Source organism: Ahaetulla prasina, chromosome 9 (genome assembly GCF_028640845.1).
Source record: "Ahaetulla prasina isolate Xishuangbanna chromosome 9, ASM2864084v1, whole genome shotgun sequence".
NCBI classification, from domain to species: domain Eukaryota; kingdom Metazoa; phylum Chordata; class Lepidosauria; order Squamata; family Colubridae; genus Ahaetulla; species Ahaetulla prasina.
In genome coordinates, this window is record NC_080547.1 from 5,198,940 (window position 1) to 5,220,474 (window position 21,535).

General features: G+C 48.4%; 1 protein-coding gene across 5 annotated transcripts; it reads right to left on the reverse strand.

Moving 5' to 3' along the window:
* Positions 1-13,054: 13,054 nt before the first annotated feature.
* EGR3 (early growth response 3) lies at positions 13,055-21,269 on the reverse strand. 5 transcript variants are annotated; one of them, XM_058194767.1, is made up of 4 exons: positions 20,859-21,269; positions 20,594-20,735; positions 17,332-17,463; positions 13,055-16,391 (listed from the first exon to the last, which is right to left on the reverse strand). In XM_058194767.1, exons 2-4 carry the CDS (start codon positions 20,640-20,642, stop codon positions 15,331-15,333), a joined length of 1,242 nt encoding a protein of 413 aa, XP_058050750.1. In that variant the 5' UTR covers positions 20,643-20,735; positions 20,859-21,269; the 3' UTR covers positions 13,055-15,330. The 5 variants fall into 5 exon arrangements, with proteins under 5 accessions (XP_058050750.1, XP_058050748.1, XP_058050749.1 ...); XM_058194765.1 differs by lacking the exon at positions 20,859-21,269 and adding an exon at positions 18,624-19,154 and having other exon boundaries at positions 20,594-20,732; XM_058194766.1 differs by lacking the exon at positions 20,859-21,269 and adding an exon at positions 18,624-18,787 and having other exon boundaries at positions 20,594-20,722.
* Between the last annotated feature and the right edge of the window lie 266 nt (positions 21,270-21,535).

Sequence of the window (21,535 nt, forward strand, 5' to 3'; positions counted from 1 at the left end):
TCTCTTCTCTTCTCTTCTCTTCTCTTCTCTCCACTCCTCCTCCTCCTCCCTCTTCTCTCCTCTTCTCTCCTCTCCTCTCCTCTCCTCTCTTCTCTTCTCTTCTCTCCACTCCTCCTCTTCTCTTCTCTCCTCTCCTCTCCTCTCCTCTCCTCTCCTCTCCTCTCCTCTCCTCTCCTCTCCTCTCCTTTCCTCCCTTCCCTTCCCTTCCCTTCCCTTCCCTTCTCCTCCCTTCCCCTCTCCTCTCCTCTCTTCTGTTTCAGTAGCTGGAAATCGGCTTGGTGCTCCTGTGACCAAAGTTTCCAGCGCGGCATTTTTCCGGCCTCTGCCAAAAGCTTCGCCCGGCTCCCCTCCGGCTGCGAAGCCAGCCAGGCTCCTTCGGGCAGGCGTCCCACTTCGAGCCCGAAGTTGCCCTCCTCCTAGGCGCTTCGGCGTTTTGCGGGCGCTGCCCAGAAGGGGCAACAAAAATGTCATTGTGCGGGGGAAGAGTTTCTTGGGCTCTTGGTCCAAGTGAATCCCAGGGCTCCATCAAGGGGCTTGAGGGGTGGGTGGGAAGGGAGAGCGAAGGCGCTGGCTTATGGTTGATCCGTGTAGCTGGTTTTGAAACAAGCCTAAGTCAGTCCCGCTGAACCCGAAGTGAAGCGATTTCTGAGTTTACAGGCACAGGACAAAAATCCAGCGCCAGCGATCGGCAGCTGGGAGAAGCAGGACGGGAGAGCCGCGCTGGGAATTTCACGGGCAGTAGTTGGGCTAGCCCAAACTCAAAAGGAGGAAGACGGAGGGGTGGTAGTGGAGTGGGGGGGGGCACCTATTGCTAGACTGGAGGCATATAATTGAAAGGTTGAAGGAATTGCCCGAAAAAATAGAAGGTCCTTTCTCTGCCTCCTTTATTCCCAGCCTCCCCCGTAACAAAGCTCCAGCAGTACAAATTCTGCAGAGATTCTCAGTCCTACAGGTCATGGTTGTCCGAAAAGTGCTTTTTTTTTTCAGGAGGCAACTGGACTTTCTGGGTTCCCCCCCCCCTTGAAGACGTTTCGCTTCTCATCCAAGAAGCTTCTTCAGCTCTGACCGGATGGTGGGGAATGGAAGGATTGATACTCCTTGCAGACAGCTGGTCGTTTGCATCCTTTTAGAGGGAAGTTGAAGCACTTGGAAGTTTTAATTGGGTCCTGCTTCAACGTCCCTCTAAGAGGCCGCAAACGACCAGCTGTCTGCAAGGAGCATCAATCCTTCCATTCCCCACCCTCCACTCAGAGCTGAAGAAGCTTCTTGGATGAGAAGCGAAACGTCTTCAAAAGAAAAAAAAACCCAAGAAAATCCAGCTGCCTCCTGAAAAAAAGCACCTTTGGGATAACGGTGACCTGGATGACTGAGAATCTCTACAGAACTTTCAGCTACACAATTTGGGATGAACGTCCTTTGAATGGTGTGGGAGTAGGAAGGGATTTCCAGAAGAAAAATATTGCATATTACAGGAACCAGGAGTACCAGTCGGGTGACCCTGAGGACACAGACAAACCTCCAAGTGCTTCAACGACCCTCTAAAAGGACGCAAACGACCAGCTGTCTGCAAGGAATATAAACCCTCCCATTCCCCCACCATCCACTACTCAGGGCTGAAGAAGCTTCTTGGATGAGAAGCGAAACGTTTTCAAAAGAAAAAAGAAAGAAAGGAAAGAAGGAAGGAAGGAAGGAAGGAAGGAAGGAAGTCCAGTTGCCTCCTGAAAAAAAAGCACCAGTGGAACTGCAGCAGCATAGTAACAGGTAGATAGCAATGGGTTCCCCAGGCGAAGGAGTCGGCCCTTCGTTTCTTGAAAAGGGCTCTTTCTAACGGTTGGAAGCTTTTGCTAACAACCCAACTCCAGGTGGGGAAACAAAGGCAAGGGGGAGGGAGGGAGGGGGGAAGAGTTCAAAGAACCTGGAGAGGAGAAGTTAAAAAGACGGGGATGCCAAGCCAGGAACTTGGGCCCATAAGCCAAGCGCCTTCTTTGACCGCCCCCCCCCCCCGCCAACGCTGGAGAAGGAGGCAAAAGGAAGAAAAAGCGACGCCGATAAAAATCTGGTGGAGGAGAATTTGGGCCGAAAGGCGCCCCGCGTCACGCCCAGTCGGTGGAAAGAACGGAGCGGAGCATCGGCGACCCTCTCCAAGTTTATTTATTTAATTTTTGTTTCTTTCTTTATTTGGTCAATCCTATATAAGATAACAGGGAAAAGTATAACCATTAAATTTGGATCCCTGAAAAGAGTTAAGAGGAAAAAAGGAATATTAGGACAGGGACGGTAGGCAGGCGGGTGCGCCTATGCACGCCCCTTACCGACCTCTTGGGAATGGGGGTGAGGTCCATAGTAGACGCTTAGTTGAAGCTTAAAAGTTTTGGGGGTTTTGGGGAAGACTTTGCATCCTGCAAAGAGTCACAGACCTTCCTCAGATTGGACGGGCTAGAATGTGTCTCGAATGGACTTTGCAGAACGAACCGACCATTTGTGCAGGTTTTGGGTTATTTTACTGAGCGATTAAAATAACCCAAACCCCTTAGATCGTGTCTTTTCTTTTCCCCCTTCATCTTTCAGCCATTTTTTCTTTTGCTTCTGGATACAGAAAGTGAGGTAAATTCTACCCCAAATCCCCCCACTCCTCCTCCTCCTCCTCCTCCTCCTCCTCTTTCTTTTTCTTCTCCTTCTCCTTCTTCCTCTCCACCACCGCCTCCTCCTCCTCCTTCTTTTTCTTCTTTTTCCTCTCCTCCTCCTCCTCCTTCTTTTTCTTCTTTTTCCTCTCCTCCTCCTCCTCCTTCTTCCCCCTCTCCTCCTTCTTCTTCTTCTATGCCCTGCTCGGTATTTCCTTGTCTATCTGATAGCCCCCTTCCTACATTATGAAGAAGCTGTATTGCGGCTGGCTGGCATTGCCAGAGAAGAATGGATCCATGGGGATGACCGTCTTGGAAGGGAAGAAGGGTGGATTATGGGAGTGGAAAAAGAAGAAGAAGAAGGAATGGTCTAATTTGAGAGTCAAAGGAGGAAGGAGAGTCACTCAGGCTAGGAACTGAAATGGTACCCTTCACCACTCCATTTATTTATTTATTTATTTGGGCTTCCCTGCTGTCAATTTATAGTGCCCTTCGCTTTATCTTTTATTTTAAAAATAAAAATAAAAAAATGTTTAAATTTTAAAAATCTTTTATTTTTTAAAAAAATCTATCAATTCGACATCTGCTGCCTACTTTTGCCAGTCCTTTATCCTACGGTTCTCGGAGTTGCCTCCAGGGTAAATGGATCACAAAGATTTTTTTTTTTTACACACATTATTGAAGTTGTCTCTGGACTGTGGTCAGGAGAAAAAAAAGGGCTACTTTAATACTAGCGCTGTACAACTTCAGAGAGGGGGGGGTGGGTCAAGATGGCTGGCGGTGGGGGAGGGAAGGGGGGGGGCCAGAGAGGGAGCAAGTTCTGAGTTGATGCATTTTCCCTTTCTACTTTTCATTTTAGTATTTTTACAACTAAGAATGACTGGAGCCAATCTCGATTCAGCATTAGAGGTGAGAGGGGGAACAACAGAGGGGAAAGGCCCAGGAAAAAAAATTTCAGGGAATTGTGTATGTGTACGGAGGGGGGGAGAGTCACAGCCTTGATGAAGAAGAGAAGAGAACAAAAGTAGTTGTAACAATATGGTTTCAAAAGACTTCTTGCTGGAGTGATCTTAGTGCAAAATGTGAGACACTCAAAGCACCGGTAGAGTTCTTTGGCAAATAAAATACGATTGGGAGGATGGGAGGAGGCTATGTGTCAGAGACGGGCTGCAGCAGTGGTTAAATCCAATTTTTTTTACTACTGGTTATGTGAGGGTGTCTTGGTGGGCATGGAAGGGGAAGGATTCTGCAAAATCTCCATTACCTCCCCACTCCAGGGAAAAGGATACCGCAAAAATCTCCATTCCCACCCCACTCCAGGGGAAGACTACAAAATCTCCATTCCCACCCCACTCCAGGGGAAGGATACTGCAAAAATCTCCATTCCCACCCCATTCCAGGGGAAGGATACTGCAAAATCTCCATTCCCACTCCACTCCAGGGGAAGGATACTGCTAAATCTCCATTCCCACCCCACTCCAGGGGAAGGATACTGCAAAATCTCTATTCCCACTCCACTCCAGGGGAAGGATACTGCAAAATCTCCATTCCCACTCCACTCCAGGGGAAGGATATTGCAAAATCCCCATTCCCTCCCCACTCCAGGGGAAGGATACTGCAAAATCCCCATTCCCTCCCCACTCTGGGGCCAGCCAGAGGCGACATTTGCCAGTTCTCCTGAACTACTCAAAAATTTCCGCTACCGGTTCTCCAGAACCTGTCAGAACCTGCTGGATTTCACCCCTGGACTGCAGGGTTTAGAGCTTACAGACAGCTACAAAACAGCCTGAGTGAAACCCTGCCAGTAAAATGAAGAGGAAGGAGGCCTGGATGGGGAAGAAGGTGTAATTGGGAAGATGAAAAAAATGCTTATAAAAATAAGCCAAATGAAGGCAGTGCTCTGAGAGAGAGAGAGAGAGAGAGAGAGAGAGAGAGAGAGAGAGAGAGAGAGAGAGAGAGAGAGAGAGAGAGAGAGAACCTTTAGCTAAGAGTGGTTGGAACAGTGAAGAAATCCTTCAACCAGAAGTTCCAGCTCAGCTTAAGTGCAAGTGTTACATAAACGGATGAGCTGAGAGCAAACACCTGAAACTGAAGGCTGACACCGATAGGGATGAGAGAAGGATAAACGGCGGGAAGGTGGAGCAAGAGAGGGTGCCATCAATTATGAAGTCAGGTGAGAGATCGGAGATTTGAAATGTTGCACATCCGATGATGAAACTCGCCTTGAGGGAGAAGGCGGAGGAGCTGAAATATACAACCGGTTTAAATTTGTGGATTGGCACAGACAAAACTTGGTGTTACCCGACATCTGATATTCGGGAAGAAGGAAAAATAAAAGAAGAACTTATGATCCCCGCTTGTCCCATCAAGAAGTCCAAGGGGAGAGATTTCTTTTTAAAGAAAGGAATTCTCCCGTGAAACCAATGCAAGACATTTTGATGCTGGGAATCAAAACATAATTCCAAACTAGCTGTACTGGGTAGATCAGACTATACGCTTTTGAATTCCCCACCTGAAAGCAAGGAGAATTAAAGACTGCTGTCCCTCATCCAGTAGCCAGGGTGGTCTATCCTTTTTCACTGCCCTTCCTGATGGGGGATTTAGAAGATTTGACACCCAAAGGATTTTTTTTTTTTAGTGAAACCGAATGTAAGAAATTCTGATGCTGGGAATCAAAACATAATTCAGATCTAGCAATACTGGGTAGATCAGACTATATGCTTTTGATATCAAGAATATATAGGCGGATTTAATCTCTACAAGCAACTTGAAGGTGCCCTCATACCTTCCTCTTCTTCTTCTTTTTTTAAATAGCTCTTATAAGAAAAAGAGACAATGAAAGCACCTGAGGGTAGAACAAGAAGCAATGGGTGGAAACTAATCAAGGAGAGAAGCAACTTAGAACCAAGGAGAAATTTCCTGACAGTTAGAACAATCAATAAGGGGAACAACTTGCCTGCAGAAGTTGTGAATGCTCCAACACTGGAAATTATTAAGAAAATATTGGATAGCCATTTGTCTAAAATGGTGTAGGGTTTCCTGCCTGGGCAGGGGGTTGGACTAGAAGACCTCCGAGGTCCCTTCCAACTCTGTTATTATGTTATGTTAAACTTGCAACTAGCTACCCTACAATGGCTTACATTTCTCCTGAAAACTGCATACACCCAGATGGCATGGTAGGAGATGATCTTGCAATTATATGGATGATGATCTCCCCCTCCAAAATAATCAAAATGAAAAGAAAGTCTTTTTGAAATGGATTCATAATTCAACTTTTTTTTTTAAAAAAGTGTTTTCTGTTCTCAGTAAGTTTCCATTTGGTTATCTAAAACCTTAGTGAATGAGAAAACTGGTAATATTTATATCCTTGCTTTAGTAGGGAATTGGTTATGAATCTGCCTCCTGAAGCTGCAACCGGGATGTTAATTTAAGCTGGCTTGGATGCAAAACATGTCAAATGAGCACAAAGATGCTGGCAGGGCAGAGAAGGAGGGCTGTTATAATGCTATTGCATGATGCCAGGGAGGTATCCAGAAGGGAACTGCTGGGATAAGGGTTAGGATCAGCTTTATTTATTAGCAATCTGGACAAGCAGGTAAGCAACATAATAATTACAGTGTGAGACGGATGCAAAGAAGGCATACTCGGTGAAGACAAAGGATTCATGTAGAAGGATCTGAAGGGGTTAGAAACTTAAAAAAAACCACCAGCCTATTCAAACTGTAAACAACGCTGAATAATTGCATCTCTTCAATTAGGTCTACATATAAACAAGAAGGGCCCCCCATAAAGAAATCATTTCAAAAGATGACAGACCTGCAAAGCAGAAGTAATAAATAAAGAGCCAAGTGGCTCTAACTATGTGAAGAAATGAGAGTGAAACAAGGTTTGTTGGAAACCTTAGCTAAAAATAGTGTCTCTTCCTCATGGTTCTCTGTATTGTATCCCTTTTTTTTAAAGGTAGTGCAGCTAACGTTGTATCCCTGGCTATTTTAATTCTTGGTCAGACGACAGCCTCATTTTGACCGAAATTATTTTCCCCTCTGTCATTTTCAGAGAAAGAAAGGGCTACAAGCAGAGCAGGCTAAAACCAAACATTATAAAGTAAAAATTGATGGGTATGGGAGGCAAGAAAATATACTCTGCATCCGGGTCAGAACTTTTCACATTTATGCCATGTAATCCTATCGGGAACAAACAACCAAAAAAAAAAAAAAAAGGAGTAAAAGAACTAGCCAAAGGCCCAGTGGTGAATTCTTCTCATTCACCCATTATTAAAAATATAATTGTAATTACAAAATTTCAAATAGAACGAATAGCTGCGGGGATTCTAGATGCGATCAAGGAAAGGTTACAGCTGCTTTCTCAAAAGTTAAGGCCAGGTTAAGTTGTTCCAGATAAAAAGTATTTTGTTAAGGCACTAATTATAAGTTTCGTGTTAAGGGAATTTTCTTTCTTTCTTTTTATTTGGGACAAATCATTTATTTCTGGGTTACCTACATTTTCATCTCATTGTTTTCTCTAGACCCTAGCAGACAAGACAGGTGCATTCTGTATTTCAGTAAGAATGTGCCCTATTCAAGGGTGGGGAATGATGAGCCCTTTATGACTTGTGGACTTCGACTCCCAGAATTCCTGAGTCAACCATGCTGAATTCTGGGAGTTGAAGTCCACAGGCCCCAAAGAGGCCATTGTTCCCCATCCCTGTCCTAGGTACATAAGATGGTCTGCTAAGCATCCAGCAAAAAAAAAAAAGATGTTGAGACTCTAGAAAGAGTGCAGAGAAGAGCAACAAAGATGATTAGGGGACTGGAGGCTAAAACATATGAAGAACGGTTGCAGGAACTGGGTATGTCTAGTTTAATAAAAAGAAGGACCTGGGGAGACATAATAGCAGTGTTTCAATATCTCAGGGGTTGCCACAAAGAAGAGGGAGTCAAGCTATTCTCCAAAGCACCTGAAGGTAGAACAAGAAGCAATGGGTGGAAACTGATCAAAGAAAGAAGCAACTTAGAACTAAGGAGAAATTTCCTGACAGTTAGAACAATTAATAAGTGGAACGACTTGCCTGCAGAAGTTGTGAATGCTCCAACACTGGAAGTTTTTAAGAAAATGTTGGATAACCATCTGACTGAGATGATGTAGGGTTTCCTGCCTGGGCAGGGGGTTGGACTAGAAGGCCTCCAAGGTCCCTTCCAACTCTGTTGTTATGTTATGTTAAGTTTTGTTAAGGTTGGCAAACAATAAGAGATAGTAAAATGGTTGGCAGGCCATAATAAAGGATTACTGGACGGCTTTCTCTTTTGGGGGGGTGACACATGCAATTCTAGGCCGCCAATTATCTCATTTTAACCATACCTGAGCTGACTTTCAATGGGGAGGGGGGGGCAAACGGTGTGAGTTGTCTTAAGAAAGATTGATGCTGACTCCGACTCAAAGATTGATAGGATATTTGGTTCTGTTTAAGGAGAAAAAGATAAAAGCGAAATGCTAAGTTCCCCCTAAGTTCCTTTTCTTTCAATAAACAGCCCTTCTTCTATAAGTTAGCTCTCTTCCCTTCACAAAAATGTACTTCTCTATATAATATAATGGAGTCTACTTCAGAGTTGGTATGCAGGCGGTTTGCTCAAACCGGTAGCGGAAATCATGAGTGGGCCCGTCTACCTGCCCTGGTGCTATGCCATCCTATTTAGGCACATTTTGACGCTGTGTGCATGTGTACAAGCCACGTGCGCACAAGCACAGTGTACGCGTGGAAGGCCGCGCGCTCACATCTGCGAACCAGTAGGGAAGGTAAGTAACTACCACCCCTGGTCTACTTAATCACTTGAAACTACAAGCACAAATCAGTTCACACAGAAGAATAAGAAGGGAAGGGAAGAGAGTATGAAATCATTTGTTTTTTTTAAAAGAAATTTTCACTCAGGTACCTGAACGTCAGCAAAATTTATAATACTAAAAAATAATATTTTTTTTATAATACATTCTCATTGGCCAAAACAGAATGGATAATGACCAATATTTTATAACATACTCTAACATCTACAGAGAAGGCGTCTTGAAGGGAATCCAAAATTTAAGAAGATAAAAAATGTTAAATAAACTTTGCATGTCTACAGAGCCACAAACCAGTGGTGGGATTCAAGGAATTTAACAACCGATTCTCTGCCCTAATGATTTCTTCCAACAACTAGTTTCCCAAATTGCTCACAAAGTTAACAACCGGTTCTCCTGAAGTGGTGCGAACTGGCTGATTCTCACCACTGCCACAAACCCCAAAGTTTGTTTGTTTTATATATAGTCAACCATGCTGAAATAACCTTCATAGTTTTTTTAAAAAAGGAGCAAAGAAGAGACTATAAATTCTGGGAAAGAGGTGTGCAAGAGGAGAAATGAATAGATCTTCTAACTTTAGAATCCTATTTTCCACTGAGGAAAACGTGTATGTGTAGGTTGACACCCAGAATATAAGGATAGATAGATAGATAGATAGATAGATAGATAGATAGATAGATAGATAGATAGATAGATAGATAGATAGATAGATTTTAAAATCTATGTGTTCAAGCATTGACTGGTTTTTCTTTTGATTCAATGTCTGGAGAGATTACTGAAATTAAACCTGCCTTACCAAGATTCATATAAAAAGACTCTTGGGGAAACTATCATTGGGATGGGAAGAGGGGAAAACTCAATATTATATATACTAGACAGATATTCGAAAAATCCTGAAATGTTATATCTTCAATCAAAACTCTCCAAAACTACCTGAGCCTCTGAAGTAGTTTTTCCCCCATTTAAGAACAATATGGTTACACCTCCCAGAATGCACAGCCAAAATGAGCATCTGGGAATGAGCATCTGGGAACATTTGAAAAAAATAATAAAAACAGAAATTCTGTTTTAGAAAACTGCCATTAAGATAAACAACTTGGATACACGCCATCCAGCCTCAAAAATGTTCTACGTTCATAGGGTTGAACTAGACAAAGAAGTTTGATTTTTTCCCTCCCCCTGAAATACAAAATGGTAGATTTTCCTCGTGACCAGAGAGATAAGAAGGCACTGAGTCAGCAACTAAATCCTGCATCTTAGGGGAAGAGACGAGATTCCCAGCAAGCTTGGGTAGGCGGTGGATCTATTTCAGCCTGAATATCTGAGCCTGCGAATCAACCAGCAAAGCCATTCCATAGAAGAGTTTAAATCAATGTTTCTCAAGCCTTTTTCTCTGAGGATCCCTTCCCACTTTAAAAAAAAAAATCATGGTAGACCCCTGCCCCCAAAGCTTTTTTTTTTGTATAGGTTATATTTATCAATATTTATTATATTAAAAATTTAAACAGATGCATTTGCCTCCGCAACTGTTTTTCTCAACGGGTTTTATGGACTGTTAATTTTGTATTAGCTTCCAATGTAGATGGGCAAATAATTCTAATCTTGTGGATCCTTGAGAAGGCTCTGGGGGACCTTCAGGTACCCTGAGATCACACTTGGGAAGAAACACTGGTTTAAATAATCTCATCCCCATTGCTATTTTAAGCTGCACCCTTTCTGAGAATATGGAAGTGGAAATGTTGTATGTTAGAATGAACTTGATCATTTGCATCAGCAAAACGCTTTCCATGGTCATTAAGCAGGACCAACGTTTCACAAAGTAGGAAAAGAAAAAGCTTTTGGTTTCATCTCTTCCAACGGCCAAAGAGCTAGGTTTCCCCCCACAAAAGAACAGCATTCAGACATGCAACACCCATGGTGATCACATTATGAATGGCTAGCTAACACCGCGACCACTTTATGAACAGCCTTCCAATATTGCCCCAGGCCAAAGTAATAACATTTCACTTAACAGTAACCCTATAAAACAATCTTGAGAATAGACCACTCTAGTGTTACCATTGGTTAGAGAAGAAATATATCTGTATTTTTCGGAGTATACGACACACCGGAGTATAAGACGCACCTTAGTTTTTGGGGAGGAAAATAAGAAAAAAGCTGATTGACAGGCGGATCGGCCTCCCGGAATACCCCCAATCAGCTGTTCCCAGAGGTGAATTTTAGCAACAGGTTCCTTGGTTGTGAGCTCTGTGCCTTGCTTTTTTTTTTTCCTGTCTCTGAAATTTCTGAAACTCCATTTCAGAAAAAAACTTTTTCCTGCCTCTGAAAGCCTCCAAAACAGTTTCAGAAAAAAAGCCTCTGAAGCTCTGTGGAGGCTTCTTTTCTGAAGCTCTGTTTGGAGGCTTCTTTTCTGAAGCTTTGTTTGGAGGCTTTTTTTCTGAAGCTCTGTTTGGAGGCTTCTTTTCTGAAGCTCTGTTTGGGGGCTTCTTTTCTGAAGCTTCTTTTCTGATGCTTTTTTCAGCCTCTGAAACCTCCCTTTGAGAAGCTGGACAGGGCTACATTCGGAGTATAAGACACACCCAGATTTTCACCTTTTGGGGAGGGGGAAAAAGGTGCGTCTTATACTCCAAAAAATACGGTATATAGGGTAACTTTGTAATGAAATAAGGGAAGAAGAAAGAGGAGAGAGAAGATGGATAAATGTATTAATAGTAAAGCAAGAAATGAGGGAGAAACATTATAATAAATGAAACAATGATATTATGAAATGATTAACACTGGAGGAACAAGAAGACGACACAAAAATGTACTCAGATGAAGCACTGAACGACTGATTATGTATTGTATGTTTGTCTCTAAAATAAAAAAAAAGCAATGCAAAAAATATATATAAGAGAATAGAATAGACCACTCTTAAGCTTAACGTGTCCCTATGGATAAGCTACATTTATAAATCTCAGAATTTCTCCTTCTTCCATTGTGCAATTGAGAAATGCTGCAATGAAATATCATTACCGGCCAATCCTTATCAAGTCTGAGGAAGATTAAATCACCAAATAATATCTGACCTTCTCTTTCCCTCTAACTTTCTTTGAGCGCATTAAAAAATATCTATGAAATGACTATGGCCCCACTGTCTACTGTATGCCGGGCTGGATAGTTAATGCAGCCTATTGTTTTCTTATAGCTTTCTAATGAACATCACTTTCTCCATTCTTTCATGGCTACTCCTGCCATTTCTAAAGAAGATGCAAGGATATATTTTTAACTCTCCCATTTTTGCCCATGAATAGTCCTGTTCTCCTGTTTCTCCCCCCCCCATCTGAAACCACAGGACTTTGAGCAAGGCAGAGAATTAATAACTAACCCTTACCAGCTATTTCAGATTTTGGGTATGCAAATGTTTCTCTTCAATTAAGAACAAGAAGTGTTGTAGTCATTGATTCTCATGTACAGTGTCCACTAAGCTCTCGGACTGAAAAGAAAAAGCAGGTAGGGATAAAATAAACCCTTAACTCGGAGCGCATGATCATATGACAAGAATTCCTGTGCCCAAACATTACAAAGTTCAGGTAAGTTGAGATAGAACAAAGGGATGTCCAGAAAACTGTCTTGAGTTTGGGAAACTAGGATAGCAAGAAACTGGTCAATTCACAAGGACGTATTGAGGGTGGCACCAGAGCCATTAGCAAACCATTTAGGAACAAGACTTTACAAAACTGAGACCAAGAAACCGAGTTTTAGTGAAATTGTTTTGAGAAATAAAAGATCCATTATTATTATTTTTTGCAAAGAAGCTTAAATGGGATTGTAGCCCAGTTGGTCTTTCCTACCCTTCAGATACTTCTATTCTGAACAATAAATTGCACCTACTGACCCTGAAAACCAACAGCCCAACATTAGATACACAGCTCTAAAGTAGTTCCAGAAGCAAGAGAATGGAAAGAGAAAAGTCTAAGGTTCCATTGGTAACCATGCAATTCCTTCCTTTACATAGCAGATATGTTGTTGTTTTTTCAAATGCAGAGAAAATGTATGTATCTATACCTCCCAATATTTAGAAAGGAAAAAAAAAACAATGAAGATATTAACTACAAGGATTTGATTGTCAGCAAACACAATATATTTACTGCATTAGCATTTGCTCACAGTGCGAAGGGTACAACAATACATCTGTTCAATAATTCTGATTTTTTCCCCCCTTTAAAATGCTGTCTGCATTAACCATCATATTTGCATTACAATATGACAACTGAGCAAATGAAATGTGTGTTTGAAAATTATCACTTTCCCCCCCACCCCACAATATCAAGCATTTTAACCTTAGTATAAGGTACTATAAATTCAAGAAATAAAAACATCCACAAAATATATTACATCTGGTTTGTCTTTTTCCCCTTTAAGTACTCAACTTTATACAAAAGTCTTCCAAAAAAATAGCATTCCCTTAAGATTTTTTGTAGTTAAACCTGATTTTTTTTTTGTTTCTTTCAGTTTCACATAAATTAGACTGCATTTTTCTCTCTGAGAAATGTTTCTGATGTAGTTTTTTAAAAAACATGCAGACATCAAACCTGAATAAAACACAACCTTTTGGCAACAAGTTTTTTTTTTTTTTAATAATTATTATCATTGTTTTGCTTAAATATCTGAGCATTTTTATTAAAACAAACAAAAGGAAAAAAAAAATAGAGCAAGACATGCAGTGACATGCACGTACCGGAAGAAGAGGGTGAAAAACAAAAAAAACTTCTCTCCCCTTCGGTTTAAATGATCCCCAAACAGAACAAAACCCTCCCAAAATAACATTATAAAAAGTATGCATTAAAACACTGGTGGTTGTTGGGGTTTTTTTTTTCCTGCATTTTTTGAAAACAATGGGGTTGGGTTTTTTTTCCCCCTTAAAAAAAAACGTCACCCCAAATTCTTACAGAGTAGCCCTCTTTCTTAAAAATGAGCATTTCCAGGGAGAGCTAGAAGGATCTGGAAATAGCTAATCCATGCCCTTCCCTCCGCCATCAATTTGTAAGGGTGGTTTGAACACTTTCATAGTTCGGCTGGATTGAATACATTCACTACACACACATACACTCTCTCTCTCTCTCTCTCTCTCTCTCTCTCTCTCTCTCTCTCTCTCTCTCTCTCTCTCTCTCTCGCATTCACGCACACAGCGCTTTGAAAAAGGAATAGAAGGGTAATGGAGTGGAGTACATAAAGTGACTCTTCAAACAATGGATCATCGCATTTCCCTCTCGGAGTAACCAAGTCCCAGGAGGAAAATAAACCAGAGAAGAGGATCAGGAAATACATTCAAGGTAGAGGGAAGTTGAGAGAAACTCTCCCCCTCCGAATTCCATTTTTTGGGGGGGGCTCTCTCTCTAGCCACTACATTCATGGGTACCATCAGTGAGTGAGTGACCCGAGGGAGGGAGGGAGGGGGGGATTGGCCTGATCATCCAAAACAGGCTTACATCAGTTCTTATCCCTGCCTTGGAGAAATTACAGTTTGGAGTAGCCCAACTATTCTCTCTCTCTCTCTCTCTCTCTCCCCCCCCTCCCCAAAGGTTTTAGGTCACACAATGCCCAACTTCTAACTAAAGGACCCCAATGCGAGGAGGAGGAGGAGGAGGAGGAGGAGGAGGAGGAGGAGGAGGAGGAGGATGGCAGGCCATTTCAGCCATCCCTCCAGGTGGCCAGGGGCAGTGGAGGGCCAGAAGGAAGACAGGACCCCCAAGGAAAAGGAGTCTGCTGCTGTTTGGGTCTTTGCTTCGACCTGGGTCAGGGACTTACAAGTTAAGCTGGGATGGGAGAGGAGCAAAGCAGAGGACAGCAGCCTGGGAGAACAGGGGGAAAGGCGGGGGTGGGGGGGGTTTACTCTTTAGAAACCAGGAAGAACTGGAGCTACCCCCAAATAGCAGTGGCAAAGGCGCTGCCTAGGAAGGCGAAAGCAGATCGGCAGGCAGCTACCCGAAGGGTCGAGAGAGACAAGAGGAAAGACGCCAGCCCAGCCCCACCTCCCAGTCCTGCGCATTTTTTTGTAAAGATCCAGCGATTTTTTTGGTGGGGAGAGGGGGATGCAAAAGCGACCTTGGGTTGTTCCCCCCTCCCCAGCTACTCTCAGTTATTGGGGAAAGGTGGGGGAGGGGGAAGAGAAGATAAAGTGGTGGTGGGGGAGGGAGGGAGGGAGAGCAGGATGAATTCTAAGGGTGCAAACAGTCCAGTTCAGCTCAAGGGGCCCAACGCACGCGCAGCCACGCACACATTTCCACACGCATGCAGGCAGACACGGTCTCCACGGGCAGCAGGCGCTGAGCTTTGGTGCCCCCCCCCCTCTAGAGAGGGAGAAGAAAGAGGGGACGCTTAGGGGAAAGGGCGCCTTCTGGCGAGAGAAGGGGAGGGGAGGAGGGCGAGGGCGTGTGTGTTGCGCGGGGGGGGGGCCTGAAAGAATCCAAGGGGATGCCCCGCATCCAACCGCGTGCCCCTCAATTACACCTGTCAGCCAGATCCAAACCCAACCCGACACCTCCGCCTTTCTCCCCCCCACCTCCCTCCACTCCGGCAGTTCCTCCTAGAGAAGCAGCGCAGCCGCCGCTTCCCCACAATTCCTTCTGAGCCCGCTTAGGATCAAGACGATCCCGCGGAAAAGTTCCAAGCCTCCCTTCCCACCAGCGACTGGCCGGTGGCCAACGGGAAGCGGGCGCGCCGAGGCACCCCACCTCCCCTCCCCCCCCCACACACACCCCACACTTCAAACGGGAGCCCGAGCCGGACTTGGCCAGGAGCCGCTCCCGCTGCGCGGGTTTTGCGCGAGGTCGCAACCAAAGGCAGCCTGGCTCGGGAGGCACTGGGAGCCGTCGGGGCGGCGGGGGCAGCGTCACGCGCAGGTAGTAACTACGGGGGCCAGGGCCGAGACGGCGGCCGAGCCGGAGGGCCCGCCAAGGCCGGACCCCGTGGTGGAAGCGGCAGGTCCCTTGTCAGCTTTCTTCTCCTTCTGCTTGAGGTGGATTTTGGCGTGCCTCTTGCGCTCATCGCTGCGCGCGAACTTGCGCCCGCAGAACTCGCAGGCGAAGGGCTTCTCGCCGGTGTGCGTGCGGATGTGGGTGGTGAGGTGGTCGCTGCGGCTGAAGCTGCGCATGCAGATGCGGCACTGGAAAGGCTTGTGGCCCGTGTGGATGCGCAGGTGCCGCGTCAGCTCGTCGGAGCGCGAGAAGCGCCGGTCGCAGCCTTCGGCCGGACAGGCGTGAGGCCGCTCGTGGAGAGGGGTCTTGCTGGGCCGGTTGGGGTATTTGCGCGGTCGGATGGGCTTAAGGGTGAGCGGCGGCGGCTGCTGCTGGAGGCTGCCGAAACCCGGGTGGATTTGCTTGTCCTTGAAGGCTTTGATGGTCTCCAGTGGGGTGATGGGAGGCGGGTTGACCCGGATTGGGTCCAGGTTCTGGAAAGGTTTGTGCTCTGGGAGGCTGCCCAGGTCGTTGGGATGCCCGTGATAGAGGTTATAATCCGGGATCATAGGGAAGAGATTGCCATCCAGACCCCCGGCCTGTTTAGCTCCTTGGTAGTCCTGCGTGGGGTAAGCCAAGCCGGCGGCGTTGCCCTGCGGGTCGTGGAAGGACACCGGGTCTCCCGGGTAAAGGTCGCCGCAGGTGGAGTAAGGAGGCAGCGCCGGGTACATGCCGTCCACTTCGGCCTGGCTCTGCGCTTGCACCATGCTGCCCGTCGAGGCCTGGGCGCTGGAGGAAGGCGGCGGTACTCCCAGGATGCCGCTGCTCATCAGGCTGATGATGTTGTCTTGGCACCAGTTGGACGGCGAGTCGAAGGCGAACTTGCCCAGGTAGGTCACCGTCTTGTTGCCCCCAGGAGCGGGCTGGAAGGAGCCCGAGTAAGAGGACAAGTCTTGGCCGACCTTGTCGTTGGCTAAACCAATATCCATAACATTATCTGCGAGGGACGAGAGGGAGAGAAACGGGGGAGGGGAGGGCAAGAGAGAGAGAAAAGGTGAGCGATTGGGGACCAGGAGGAACTGGGGATGGGGGTTTTAAAACCTGCCTGGCGAGGGAAGGGAGGGGCAGGCGAAGGAGGGGAAGGGTCCACGCGGCCAGCAGTCCCGAGGACCCTTGCTCTTGCCAAGAAGCCCCGCTCCCCGCTCGGACACTCGCGAAGCCAAATTGGAAGCTGCGCTCGGGCGCCTGGAGCGCCCGGGACTTGCACGCGAGAAGAATAGGAAAGGCGCCGGCGTCAGGAGGCCGCGGAAGGCGGAGTCCTCGCGCTCGATCAGCAGGGAGGGGTAAAAATATTTAAGGCTTAAAACTTGCTTATGGACAGACTCCAAAGACAAGACACAGAAATACAACGGGGAGGAAGGGGGCTGGGGAGGAACGCGCCCCCCTCTTTCCCCACGCGGACCAGGCTCTGGGATCGCCAACCAGGCTGGGCTGCCTCTTGGAGCGCGCGCGCGCTCTCTCGCTCCAGACACACACACACACGAGAGAGAGACAAGACACAATGCTAGGAAGAGTATCCACAAGTAGCGCTCGCACAGCCCTACCAGTAACACGCGTGTTAAGAGAACCCAGCGAGACCCAGCGCGCGCGCGAGCGAGCATCTAAAGCACCTGTACCTCCAAAAAACCGCCGCGTCCTCTGCGCAGGCCGTTTTCTGCGGCCTTAAATAAATAAAAAAAAAGGAGGGGGGGCGCGTCTCGGTCCAGGCCGAGTCCAGAGCCGAGGAAGGTCTTACTACTCCCAGCCTTAACTTTGGGTACAACTACAGCCGCCAAGCGCTGGCCAAAAGAGGCTACCTGAAGGGCTTGAAATGGACGGTCGAGAGAGGAACCCTAAAGCAGAGTTGCGTGTCGGAGGGCGGGGAAAAAGCCAGGTACCTGAAGTTCTCAGACTGCCGAGAGCGAACTGGTCGGTCTGTCTGCCTGTCTGCTTGTCTCTCCAGGCGCTTTCCCACCCCACCGACGCGGTCGGGGACCTCCATGGGACCTTTACAAACTTGCCCGGGATTTCTGCGTTTATGAAAAATACAAAGGGAGGAGGGGAAGCTGGGGGTGTTATTTGTTTGGGTTTTTTTTATTTTTTTGATATGTGCTCGTTCCCTCCCCTCCCACTTCTCTCTGAGCTCTGGGGGCCAAAGAATTTGGGGAGAAGTTGGAGAGGGCCGGCTAATCAAAGGATGCGGTGGGAAGGGGGGCAGAGGAGGCCCGCAAAGCTGAACCGAACCGAACCTGGTCCGTTGCGGCTTGGAAGAAAAAGGGGGAATCTTTGACCCTGACCTCTGGGTCAACCCCACACCTCCCAGAACTCACCTCTTCCCGAGTGGCACCCAAAAGGGGAGCCTGTCCATTTCGGATTCAGCCCAAGGGCTTCTGCAGGGGAAGAGGAAAGCCGGGGGGGGGGGAAGGCGGGGACGAAGCCCCCTTCCTTTCCCACCTTGTGTCTCCCCCCCTCGCTGCTCTTCCCTGCCACCTCTCTGCCTCTAGGAATCCTCGCCAGCCCCAGACTTCTCTCTCTCTCTCCCCCCCCCCTCACTGCCAGTTTAAGAAAACAGAAGGGTCGCCTTCAGGCACTTCTCCACTCCTCCTGGTGCCGACATGATGGATGTAGCAGCAAAGAGAAAGGAGACGAAGGAGAAGGGGGGGAGGAGAGGGGGGGCGACATGCCAAGCGCAGCGACGGATGGCAGCCTGTGCCACGGAGAAGCCACGGCACATGGAAAGAAATACACATGCACAGACAGACACACGCACACGGGAATGGAAGCGCATAGAAAGAAGTACGCCAGGGGAGAAGGAGGGGACCCGCGTTCTCACGGCCAGAGGCGCACCGCCAACAGAACCGCAGCCATCCAAGGGAGGCCTCTGAAAAGGCAGAGTGCCGATCTGGGGGCCAGGGCGGAGAAACGGGGCTGCCAAGGGCCCCTCTTTCGCCCGCCTCCAGCAGCTTCTCCTCCCCCACCCACCCACCCCCTACCTTCCAGTTTCTGCCTCCAGCCATTCTCTCTGCGAGGGAGATGCACAGTCTCGGCCTCGGCCCCTCCGCCGGCGTACAGCTCCCTCCCATCCCCTTGGCTCCCACGGCCAACACCACGTTTTGCCCCCTCCCCTAGCAGCCCCCCTCCCTCCCCTCGCCCCCTCCCCAAGCCTCGCCTCTCTCCCTGCCTCGTTTACCTGTCGCCATCTGGTTATTATAGTGAGCCACCGTTGCCTCGCCGTTGCCGGAGAAAATGTTGAGAGAGTTGGGTATCTCCTCCGGGTACAGATTGTCAGGCAACTGGTTCATCAAAGCGTTCATGGTCCCTGGCAGCTTCTCCACGAGTTTGCCTGTCATAGCACTGGAGGAGGAGGAGGAGGAGGAGGAGGAGGAGGAGGAAGAGGAAGAGGAGGAGAGACCGAGGCAGCTGCCGCCGCCGCCGCGCCACCGGGGGGTTCAAAGTGACTCCGAGCGCCGTTCCAAACAAGGCGACATCCGAATGGCAAATCCGTGAGAAGGAGCTCATGCGAGAGAAAAGTTGCGGCGACCGGGGTTGGGGGGAAGGGAGGGGGAGGAGGGGAGGGGGAAGGGGAAGGGAAGGAGGCGAGGTGCGAACAGGGGAGGGCCGGTTGGCAGAGGAAGGTGGGTGGGTGAGTGGGTGGGTCGGGGAGAGTGGGGGGGGAGAGCGCGCAATCCTCGGTAGATCCCTGAAGGTGTTTCCTGGATGGCTGAGGAAGAGGAAGAGGAGGAAGGACAAGCCGTTCTGCCTTGCAGAGATGCGCGTAGAAGGGCGAGGGTTGGAGCTTTTAATCCTTGCCCCCCTCCCACCCCAACCCGCCGTCCTCCTCCCTCCCCAGCCTCGCTCTCTCTCTCCCTTCGCCTGCTTCGTCTCTTCTTCTTCTTCTCCTCCGCTCAGCCGGTTTTCTCCGCTGCAGCCCAAATGCTCAAGCCAGGGAACTCCACCAGCTATTTATGTGAGCGAGGGAAAAGCTCCGTGACGTAGCTGCCCATATATGGACAGACAAAGCCGAGCCGAAGCCGCGACGTCACAATGGAAGCTCCTCACAATGGAACGTTTTTTTTTTCGAAAGCAGGAAGCTGGGCAGCCCGAGTTCGCTCCGAGCTAGAGAGCTGGGCGGCCCGGACGGACAACCTCCGTCCAGAGCGCAGCGCTGAGGACCGCGGGATCGCCGGCTTCTCTCGGGAAGCGGGAGGCCGTTTATATCTCCAAGCGGTCGCTTTCCGCGAGGCCGGGGGGCTTCGGCTTGGAAACATCTTTAAGCCGACAGAGCTGCATCCCTGGTCCAACAAAGCGGCTGCCTGCGGCCGGCTAATCCCCAGCGCATCAGCTGGACAGCCCTGGGGTGCCTCGCCAGGGGACTCCTGGCTGGCCACTGGTTTCCCTCTGGCTTGGCTTCGGGAGAGAGGAAGAGGAAGAGGAGGAGGAGGAAGAGGAGGCAGTAAGCAAGAGACGCGCGAGCGCTCGGTCGGGGGCATTCGGCGGGGCGCCCCTTTGCTTAAACCCGCGTCGCCTCTTCTGGCTTTTGAACCCTTTTCCTGCTGAACCCCGCGGGGCACTTGCGCGCTCCCCGCATTCAAAGAACTGGAGGAGGAGAGGGAGGGGTTAAAGAGGGGCGCTGGGGCAGTCTTGCCGCCCTCCCCCCCCAAGCGGGGATCACTTCATAACACAGCAAAAGACTCCCGTGGGTGGCCGTGCTACTGTTCCCCCCACCCTCGCCGACTCTGTAACTGCTTCGGAAGTTCTATTAAAAACGCTCCACTGAGACAGACCAAGCTGAAGTATTTATTAAAGACAAATATTTATTCTTTCCGGAGGGGGGAGCCGTTTCGATAAACGAAAAGCCTGGTTCAACCACCGTTCAGTATTTATAAGCCGTGCTGCGTTTTGTTCTTACAAGTTATACGGGATAGGCTGAAGACAGCAAACCCCCAACCCCCCCTCCCCCCACCGCGCCCGCCCCACTGCGGAGCGCTTCATCCGAAACAAGAGCCCTGCGAGGTTGACCGACGCGGGGCAGTTTAATTCATCTATCCTACTTAATAAATTCTACTTATCGGTTAACAAACACGCCAGAGTAACGTCGCCAAAGCCTCGAGACCGCTTTGCTAGCGTTCACGCACAACTTCTTAGGAGTTCGCTTCCTACCTTTCCTCCAAGCAGCTTGGGATGGGCCCCAAAGGATCTTCCCCCACATTATCGTCGGAACGGGCCTGCGAGGCTAAGAGAGACCCTCAACGACATCGCGAGTCCTTCTCGCAGTCCAAAGCTTTTTTTCCAGGGTAACCCGCTAGCAAAAAAAAAAAAAAAACGGAAACCGGTAAGAAGACCCAGACCGGCTAGCAAACATCCGAGAGGTCCTTCGCCAGTCCCAGATACTCGCAGGTAGACCTAAAGCGCTACAATGGCAAACCTTTGGAGAAGAGGCGAGGCAAGCCTGGCCTTGCTTGGGATTACCGGAGCAGCGTCTGGCACCGAAGCCCGGGTTTTCGTGGGAGTTTGTAAGGTAGCAGGAGAAGCTCCAAGCAGACGCGCAACTTACGGGGGACGGAGAGGGAGTGGGGGGGGGGGAGTTAAACTTACAGTCGCCTAATTCTGCAATCCTTCCCCCTCCCCCAGGTGTATTTTTCGCCTTTTAAATTCAGGCACGGTAAATACGAAAACTTGGAACGGTTTCAGACAGGGGGGAAACCCTGGACTGCGCGTGTGATTTTCATCCTTTTTTCCTCCCCCCCCTCCCAATCTCCTCCCTTTTTAAAAAACGTTTGGCACTTGCGAGGCGTCAGTAATTAGGTGGTTTCGTGCTAAGTGTGCCAACTGATGCTATCTGGAAATAAAAACCCTGCGAGGTACGTAGCAAATGTTATGGAAAAAAAATTCTATGTTGCAACAGCTCCACTTACCCAACTCCTGCACCGTACGGGCAGCCCTGCGAATTGGGAGTGAAAAGGCAGGCTGGATTTGGAAAAGTGGGGGAGGGCGCGCGGTGAAGGTGGCCAAGAGCCTAGGGCAGTCGGAGGCGCGACGGAGTCTCCCCCCCACACACACCCTCCCCCTCCAGGTGCGTGTAAGAGGTCTTCAGGTCCCGGG